The sequence below is a fragment of the Pseudorasbora parva genome, chromosome 23 (genome assembly GCF_024679245.1).
Source record: "Pseudorasbora parva isolate DD20220531a chromosome 23, ASM2467924v1, whole genome shotgun sequence".
NCBI lineage: Eukaryota > Metazoa > Chordata > Actinopteri > Cypriniformes > Gobionidae > Pseudorasbora > Pseudorasbora parva.
Window position 1 is genome coordinate 3,627,824 of NC_090194.1, and position 10,491 is coordinate 3,638,314.

General features: G+C 38.1%; 1 protein-coding gene across 4 annotated transcripts in view; it reads left to right on the forward strand.

Annotated features, from left to right (window-relative positions):
* Positions 1–10,491, forward strand: part of LOC137062575 (homeobox protein PKNOX2-like) — a 132,605-nt gene that overhangs the window by 103,846 nt on the left and 18,268 nt on the right. For all 4 annotated transcript variants that reach the window (XM_067433456.1, XM_067433455.1, XM_067433461.1 and 1 more), the window contains 2 exons: positions 4,473–4,644; positions 8,882–9,067. In XM_067433456.1, coding sequence (XP_067289557.1) covers positions 4,473–4,644; positions 8,882–9,067 — 358 coding nt within the window. The remainder of the gene's footprint in view (positions 1–4,472; positions 4,645–8,881; positions 9,068–10,491) is intronic.

Genomic DNA, 10,491 nt, shown 5'->3' on the forward strand with positions numbered 1-10,491 from the left:
ATCATTTGTTTGTGAATTGAACTGCACTAGTTTGATGTTCAAATAATCAAAAGAAAACTATTCTGGTATGATTTAGATTATCTGATGATATCTATAGATCTATGAGATTTCTTTTCATGTTTGTTTGTTTGTTTGTTTGTTTTTTCAAACCTTAAAGTGGAATAATCCTTCCAAAAAACAAAAAAAATCTGTGATTATTTTCTCTCCCTCCACTCGTTCCAAACTCATTTGACTTTCTTTTTATCTGTAAAATATAATATTTTGAGGAAAATTTTCTGTTGCCATTGACTTCCAATGTCCTTCATATGACTTCTTCATATAATGTCATAAAGTCAGTGTGAACCAAAACCGTTTCTGTTGAAAGAAGCTGCTCATAAGAATCATTTGTTTGATTTGAATTACACCAGTACAATCGTTTGTATTTATGCCTAGCCAGAAGAGCAAAGCATGCAAAAGAAAGACATGTCTTGATCTGATGAGTGAATTCAAAGAGGCTTTGGCGGCTTTATTTAATTACATCAGTACTTTGCCCATCACAGAATATAAAAGTCTTTCTAATGGCCCCTCGGTTTTCAACTATATGAGCCTACACTTTTACGTTTGAAGGACTGCAGCCTGGACAGTCTTTCCCGCAAGAGTTGAGAGATGATAACTAAAGGTTAAAGACAAATAGCATTAAGTGTTTCATTTTAACCGGCACATTTTGAAAGATTAACCGATTAGCTCTGCACTTTGCGGCACACTGCCTCATCCAGACCGCATAGATGAAGAGATTTAAAAGTCTGGAGTTGCTCAGAGAGATCAGATTACATTTAAAAGTTTTTCTACCCTCATTTAGCCTTTGAAACAACTGAGGCAATTAGTTTAGAGAGTTACTGCTCTAAGTGTTCTGCCCATCTTTAGTAACAAAGATTTTACTGCGATTGGCATGTCGACTGAGATAATGTTCAGAATAAGAGCTGCTACTTGTCCGTCATCGCATTTGTATTCAAGACGTGACTGAAGCTTTCAAAAAACTTGCATAGTTCCTGCTGCAGATACATTTTATGAATTGTAACCTCCTAATGAAGGTAATGCAGCCTTATTAGACTCACTCCAGGGAATGTGAGTGTTCAGATGAACCTGTACCTTGTGGCTTAACTTTCCAATTCGATTTTATGCTCTAATTTCTGGGTAGTTTGTTCCTCAGCCTACTTGCCAAATCCTCGGAGAGCTAAATTGATAGCATCCTTTGGCTTTGGGCCTTTCGGGCTGTGTCCGGGTTATGATCCAGGCCTGCGAAGAGAGAGACGGAGAGAGATAACCCAGCCGTGCCCTCCAGGATTTACTGTGACTGCATGGGGAGGGGAGACTGGCACGGCGGAGGGGAGCGGGACGAGCCCGGAGGGAGCGCAGATCGCCTCGCTGCTCAGCACTGCGAGTCTGTTTAGTATTCCTGTCACGTCAGCTGGAGGGAGCGGCATTAAATTGGGATCAGGCAGATTAGAGTCTAATATAGCCAGCTATTAAAGGCTGCAAATGAGAGTGGTGGGTTACAGCCGGAGCCTGGGCCCCTCACCCAGTCTCACAGCCTCTCTCAGTCTCTCAAACAGCCTCCGCAAGGGAAAAAATACATACAGGAACATGGATAGGATAGGATAGGATAGGATAGGATAGGATAGGATAGGATCGGATAGCGTAGGATAGGATCGGATCGGATAGGAAAGGATAGGATGGGATCGGATAGGATAGGATAGGATCGGATAGGATAGGATAGGATCGGATAGCGTAGGATAGGATAGGATAGGATAGGATCGGATAGCGTAGGATAGGATAGGATAGGATCGGATAGCGTAGGATAGAATAGGATTGGATAGCATAGGGTAGGATAGGATAGGATAGGATAGCGTAGGGTAGGATAGGATCGGATAGGATTGGATAGCGTAGGGTAGGATAGGATAGGATAGGATAGGATCGGATAGCGTAGGATAGGATAGGATAGGATCGGATAGCGTAGGATAGGATAGGATAGCGTAGGGTAGGATAGGATCGGATAGGATTGGATAGCGTAGGGTAGGATAGGATAGGATAGGATAGGATCGGATAGCGTAGGATAGGATAGGATAGGATCGGATAGCGTAGGATAGAATAGGATCGGATAGGATTGGATAGCGTAGGGTAGGATAGGATAGGATAGGATCGGATAGTGTAGGATAGGATAGGGTAGGGGGTAGCGTAGGGTAGGGTAGGGTAGCGTAGCGTAGCATAGGATAGGGTAGGGTAGGGTAGGGTAGGGTAGGATAGGATAGGATAGGGTAGGGGGTAGCGTAGGGTAGGGTAGCGTAGCGTAGCATAGGATAGGGTAGGGTAGGGTAGGATAGGATAGGATAGGGTAGCATAGCATAGGGTAGGGTAGGATAGGATAGGATAGGGTAGCATAGCATAGGGTAGGGTAGGATAGGATAGGATAGGATAGGATAGGATAGGATAGGATAGGATAGGATAGGATAGGATAGGATAGGATAGCATAGGGTAGGGTAGGGTAGGGTAGGGTAGGATAGGATAGGATAGGATAGGATAGGATAGCATAGCATAGCATAGCATAGCATAGCATAGGATAGCATAGGATAGGATAGGATAGGATAGGATACATTCTAAAAAATGATGGACTAAAAACAACCCAAGTTGGATTGAAAATGGACTAACCCAGCAATTGGGTTGTTTTTGTTGTGTAGCTGGGTTAAAACAACCCAATTGTGGGGTTAAAACAACTCAACCGTTGGGTTAAATCAACCCAATTGCTGGGTTAGTCCATTTTTTTACCCAAACTTTTTTTTAAATGGGATAGGAAAGGGTAGGATAGGATAGACTCTAAAAATGCTGGGTTGTTTCAACCCAAACCCAATATGGACAAACCCAGCCATTGGGTTATTTTTTTAACCCAAAATTGGGTTAAAACAACCCAGCAAATTTGAGAGTATAGGTTAGGACAGGACAGGACAGGACAGGAAAGGATTGACTCTAAAAAATGCTGGGTTGTTTCAAACCAAATTTGAGTCAAATATGGACAAACACAGCCAGGTTACATTTTTAAAACAACCCAAAAAAATTTGTGTAGGGTAAGATAGGATGCTATTCCGAAATAGTTAAATGCAACAACAAACACAGCACAAGTGATGTCCGATTTGTGAACAAATTACTTTTATGAATATATATGTGGAATTTTTTTTATTTCAAACCTCATAGTTAACCTCTGTTTAGAAAGATCCATTTTTAACTTGTCAGTAAACGGTCACTGATGTGATTGAAACACTCTAAAAAAAACACTGGCGCTGGGTAATTGTAGGACAGAACACATGTTGGGTTCATTTTTGGGTGGTTTATTTAACCCAGTATAATGGGTTGATTCATTTTTACTAGACTAGCTTTTTTACTTGATACATGAATGTTTAGGATGATGATGATGATGATGAATAATGAAATCTTCTAAACTTTAAAAAAATACTCCACACAAATACTCTGGCTTGCATGATAATTCCTTTTCAATCATATTTTACAGTATAGCATTATTTATATCATTTTTACACATACATATTGCCCACATTTTAAGCTTGCTTAACAAATATTAGAATACAAATTAAACATTTAGAAGTAATTCAAGTGTAATCGTCCAGTCTCTATTATCAAATGAAAAATAAAGTGCAACCATATTAATTAACAACATGTACTTTAGGATAAGGGTTTGGTTGAGGGTTAGTTGCATGCAATTATGCATCTTTTACTGTTATTACTAAAAGTACGTATATAGAAAATAGTATGTTATGTATATAGAAATAGTGTTCCAAAACCATGGCATGTTTATGCAGTCAGGATCACCACAAAAGGACAGCATCAAATGGGGACTAATCCACTTTCAAACATCACTAAACAAAACATTTTAGGATCCTGCTGTTCCCTAGTGGTTTTTTCATATGCTGTCCTTGTTGACTTGCAGAGTGACCCTTAATCATTTGTTGTGGCGATGCTGTTTTCTTTTTAATTGAATCAGCGTTCTGCATGTCAGGCTAGGCTTGGCTTTCAAGAGTGAATTTGAGCTTTCATTAGGTCTGCTCTTCAGCTGAAGCCTCTCTCTGGACAGACTTAAACCAGTGCAAACATATTCATCCTCTGATGATACAGGAAATGTTAATGCTGTTAACATGACAAATGTCAACTTGCTAGAAGAAACCTTTAGACAGAGCCTATGCCTACAATCAAATGAAGATGACAACGATTAAATATTCAGCTGCTCTGTAATGTCACCTGACCTGAGTGAACCAATTAATCTGGTTATTTTAAAAACTCGTGTACAGCTTGCTGTGTAATGTGCAGTATATACTTTCTTCAGAATATGTGAAACATGATGTATGTTCCAGATAAAAGTCTAATAGACTTCATAAATTATGAATAATGTAGTCATATTATTAAATATGATCTCTTTTTGTGTTTTGCAGACATCCTCTTTTCCCTCTTCTGGCGTTGCTGTTCGAGAAGTGTGAGCAAGCAACACAGGGATCAGAATGCATCACCTCCGCCAGCTTTGACGTCGACATCGAGAACTTCGTCCACCAGCAAGAGCAGGACCACAAGCCCTTCTTCAGCGAGGACCCTGAACTAGACAACCTGGTAACCGCTCGTGTCTCTTGCTGCTCTGTTTGTATCAAGTTCAGCCGTTTACCTGCTCTTGTTTGCTTCCTGTGTATATCACATTAGCACTGCCCTCTGCTGGCATATTTGCAGTGTGTACGTCATTAAAACGAATAGGAATAAACAATGCTTTATTGAAAATGAAAAGTCAGAGTTATTAGTCACAATGACACTCGCCCACCTCTTGTCCGTTGCTCTTTTTTTCCTTCTAATTTCCTCTAACTCTCCCCTTCGTATTCATCATCTCTTCTCTTCTGTGCCCTGCAAGACAGTTAACAGTAATTAGAAATTAAGGGAAGGAGGAAGAAAAAGGTCACTGTTCATCATTACCGGGGCACTCGGCCGACTAGCGCTGCTCAGTCAATTAACTCTGCATCTGTGTGCTTTACGACACACTGGTCACACACGGGTCTTCCATTCACTAACTCTTCACCGCGACAGTTATAGCGCCCGCGCTGCGCTTCCTTCTCGCCTCAGAGAGATGGCACTGAGCCCTGATTAAACGAGCTGCAGTAATTGGCAGATTTATCTCCTCCTTGGCAAAGCATTTTTTAGCCCATTTGGTCGTCCTTGAGTTCTGACTTTGGGCGGTGACTGTTTGAATGGGTAGTTGGAACTGAAAGTTCAGTCCCGTCCAACTGTATCAGCAGAACTCGAAAGTGTTTGTAGCATTAAGCAACACAACCAGACAAACGATGGCAGGGCGGCCTGGCTAGGAAACCTCAGATTTGTATCGTTTTGTTTTCCTTTTGTAAGAGAGACAAAATACATTTGCTTTTCTTTTTAGTCAAGTTATTATAGGTTATTTAAATAAATAACTTAATAAATGAAATTCCTTCATTACTTAGTTTTTCCAGAATGTCCTGGCTGCCCTTTTTCATACATTAAATGGTTAAAAAAAAATCTCCATAAAGTATAATAAAAGTGGTCCATATCACAATACTAATAATAATAAAAATAATAATATAATATAATAATAATAATAATCATATTCAAAGTCTTCTTAATTCATATTATAGCTTAGTTCGAGGAACAGATGTTATTTCAAGTCTAAAATCCTCCCTTTGGTATTGCCATAAACGTAATCTCTATTTACACCAAAGTACATATAGCGTGCCTCGTTGGCAAGTGCTATTTGCACTATGCTGGTTCGGCCAAATATGATAAAAAAAACAGATGCACATATTTCAACATCTTCAGTGGTGTAGTCAGTAAAACATAAGGCTTAAGAATCTTAGGTTTTGATGCAATCGGCCTGGGTTTCGAATCTGCCTTTTGTCAAGCTCGCTCTTCTCCCTTTTCCCATCATATTTTGAGGAACTGAAAACGACTGTGCCATTGACCGACACAAACCTGCTCTAAAGTCAACAGTGCAGTATTTTTTGTGGTAATTAAAGGATGTGTTAGTAATATGAGTCTATAGACGGGATCACAGCACACATACACTCTGCTTATTACACACACAGAGAAGCACAGCAGCACACAAACATTTTTAAATGTTAAAAATAAAAGGATGCCTCTCTGGAGAAGGTGTTCAGTCTTTCCGCTCATATGTAAATCCGCGAATCCACCACGGTGCGAGCTCAACTGGGTTTTAAAAGGAATGGGAGATGAGATGAGATGTTACGCCCAAAACACACCCATTAAGATACGAGGGACAATCCTTTTGGACCATGCGCTTGGTGCGGCTACCATTTTTCCCGTCGTTAAATTAGCAAAAGTAGATTCGGACACGCCCTAAGTGTTCCGTGAGCTTCAGACCATGTGCTCTGATCTTTAAAATACAGGGTGTCCACGGGGTTTTAAAAAGTATTAAAAAGTGATAAATCAAAATTGTCAAATTTAAGGCCATTAAAAGTGTTAAATGTGGTCTCAGAGGTATTATTTTTTCCAAATGAGGTATTATTTTTTCAGACTATCAGGTGTCCTATTCTAAACTGAATTTCTATCTGCGTTCGCGTTAGTTCGTTTAAATATGAGCTTTAGCATATCTGGGCACATAATCAAAGATCTTTCGTCTCCGTCTCAACGTATGTTTGATGCTGACGTCATATTCAGCGGTCGTTCGGCATCATCTCCGAACACTGCGCGCTCAACAGAAGTGGCTGGCTTACGTTTTATTTTAGACTTGCTTCAAGGCATATCTTCAACGACTATCCTCATAAGATCAATCTTAAATGATTTATATAAAGTCTAAAATGAACAAAAAGAGTTGTGAGAGAATGAGGCGCGATCCATAGACAGTAGTATATAAACAGTGAGATCCGCGTGTGTGTCTGATCTTAAAGGGGCAGCAGCCAATAAAGCTTCCTGTCAGTAAAGTTAAAGAACAAAGGGAACAGAGAAAATGACTCGCTGCTCTTGACTGAATAACTTTTGTAGCTTTAATAAGGATTAACTATTTAATTTATAGTTTATGCAGTGGAGACTGCATGTAACTTTGATAACTTTATTAAATTTCTGTATATTTCCTAACTGTTAAGACAGGAACGGCAGGAGTAAACATGACATTTATTATGGGTTTATGTTAGCATTGTTTTAAGTTTACTTAAATTAAAAACTGTTATATTTTTGAAGCCTAATAATTAATGTAAAATGAAAAAAATCAGTAGCTGTATTAATATCAGTAATACTGGCCTTCATTCATAAAAAGATGCCATTTAAACAAGTATTTAAAATATACTGTCTTTGTGTTGTTTCTATATTATTTTGATTAACTGTGAAATTATTATATTAAAAAATATATTAAAAACGTACAAAAACATTTCTTTTTTTATTGCGACTAATCACAGAATAAATGTGTGATTAATCTAGTTAAAGTTTTTAATCGATTGACAGCACTAGGTTTTAGTATTTTGTTAAATTCAACAACTTATCACAATTATAGAAATGTAATGTTTGGCTCAGGTTTTGTTGTTGGGAAAAAACACTAAATAATTGAATTGCTGATTTACCAATTATTAATTGAAATCAAATGTTAATGCAGTAATGCTTCTCCTTCACCAACCTTTGTGAATGTTGAGATCTATTTTACTGTATCAGAATAATAACTTATAACCTCCTTATTAACTTATAACCTTATTTCCTCCTGGTGTCAATTCTAAATCTATTCTTTTTTGTATGTTATATATGTCAAAATCTGTGTAAATAATAGAAAGGTCGCTGATTAACACCTGCAATTCAGTGTCGTGATGGTTTTAAAAAATATTCTGAAGGTAGTAAAAAAGGTATTAAAAAGTAGTAAATTTAACTTAAGGATTGCTGTATATACCCTGAAATAGGGCCCTTAGTCCAGAACGGTGGTTCTCAAACCTGTCCTGGAGGACCACTAGCCCTGCACATTCTGTCGGTGTCCCTCAACTTACACACTTGATTCAACTCATGAGCTCATTGGTAGACTGCAAGATCTGAAATGGGTGTGTCCGATATAGGGAGACATACAAAATGTGCAGTGCTGGGGATCATCCAGGACAGGTCTGAGAACCACTGGGCTAGAACTACAATAACCATTATTTTTACACGGCGCACACACACCTCTGCACTTATGATTTCTCTCACAAAGAGCTGTCAGTCTAGCCAGACAAGCCAGACCCGCATCAAGATGTTTGGTCTGGAAACTCACCATTGACAGCTCAATCTGAGGGGCGGATAAACGGTTGTCTTTCAAACTCCCTCTGCACGCGATAGGATAGCGCTACAACCAACCAGAGCAACGAAGGTGAAGCAGAGCTCGCTGATAGATTAAACATTCACCGTATCCGGTCGGCTAAACTCAGAACACATCTTCCCTTTTTAAGAATGACTTCAGTGCCGTTCTTTGTTCTTTTCTCAGAGAAAAGCTTAACTTCAAGTCTTCCAGAGTCTCAGTCAAAGCTGATTCGAAAGACCGCCGTTCGGCAGTTTCTGTGTTTACTAGAAGCACGCACGCGCAACTCTGGCATCATTATGTTAAGCCCCGCCCACCGACTCTATACACGATGTGATTGGCCTGACCAGAGTTAGGTTTTTACAGCTCAGAAGGGTATTGAGAGTTGCTAGACGACACTCACGGTAGATTAGATTTGCTGCCGCTAGGGTGCGTCTACATTTCTAGGCTGCTGTTAGCCAATAAATGGGAAAACAAAGTAACTTTTACTGTAAATTTAAAACTTTACTAGTAACTCGAAAAAGTAATCTGATTACGTAACTCTCGTCTCTTCCCAACACTGTGACGTAGATGGTGAAGGCGATCCAGGTGTTGCGGATCCACCTGCTGGAGCTGGAGAAGGTGAACGAGCTCTGTAAAGACTTCTGCAACCGTTACATCACCTGCCTCAAGACCAAGATGCACAGTGACAATCTGCTACGGAACGACCTGGGCGGCCCGTATTCTCCATCACAGACCAGCCTCGGCCTGCAGCAGGTGACTGACAAATACATTCGCCCTAGACCTTCAGTCTGAAGGCTAAAGGTTGTTTCTAACACATAAACACAGTCATATGAATGCACACACTCTCACAGCAGTAACATTTACACTTGTACGAACACAAGCTCTTCTCCCGGGGATGCGAAAGGTCACGTCTGGCTTGCCCTTGCTGCTCCTGCTGAACTTTGCTGACCTCTGCGTGAGAAGACTTAAAGCTCACACTTTTGGATGTTTTATCTGGAGCTGTCAATCGATTATAATGGAATTAAAATGGCAATCAAATGATCAGATTATTCGGAATAAATAACACACCGTTCAAAAGTTTGGGGTCAGTATTTATTTTTTAAAGAAATTAATACTTTTATTCAAAACAGTAATATTATAAACATTTATAATGTTACAAAAATGTCAAATAAATGCTGTTCTTTTGAACTTCTATTCATCATAGAATCTTGAAAAAAAAATATTTCAAAAATTATTAAGCTGGACAATAGTTTATATAATTAATATTAATGTTTTTTGAGCATGAAATCTGCATCTGGAATCTAGAATAATAATACGGAGCGCTGCACATGACATGCAGAACAAAAAAATGCCTGTTTTGACTCATATTCTCATAAGAGAGGCTTAAATGAATTAAATAACATATTAAATGAAATTAAAGAGTGATTAAATGAGATGTGCGTGACTGCGTCGGATCCGCGTCATGTTCGGCAGCGGCAGATCTTAAAGAGACAGCAGCCTAATAAACTAGTCACTGAGATTCTGTCATTAATGTTCATCAAACAACAAAGATAACAGAGAAAACTGTAGCTTTAATAAGAATTTATCCATATAATATTTATTATTTAAGCAGAACCCCTTACAGCTTAGACTGTAAAGTGTTTGATAACTTTATTCAATTTCTGTATATTGATTATGAAGGCCACTGGTAAAAATGACATGTGAAGATTGTTTTAAGTTTACTTAAGTTAAAAGTATTTTTTAAGCCTAATAAATGTTGAAATTTATGTCTTTCAATGATCCTGTAATGTTGAATGGCTATCATTAATGTTTTATAGAGACATCAGTATCAGTGTAGTGTCATACTCGCCTTTATTCATAAAAAACATGCCATTACAACAAATATTGGGAAAAAAAGACTCCTTTAAGTTTTTACATTAATTTGGGGAGTAACTGAAATTATTACAAACATTAAAAAAACTCAAAATTTTTTAAACACAAATATTTATATAATATTATATATAATGGTGTATATATATATATATATATATATATATATATATATATATATATACATACATACATACATACATACACACACACACACACATATACATATATATATATATATATATATATATATATATATATATATATATATATATATATATATATATATATATATATATATTTTTTTT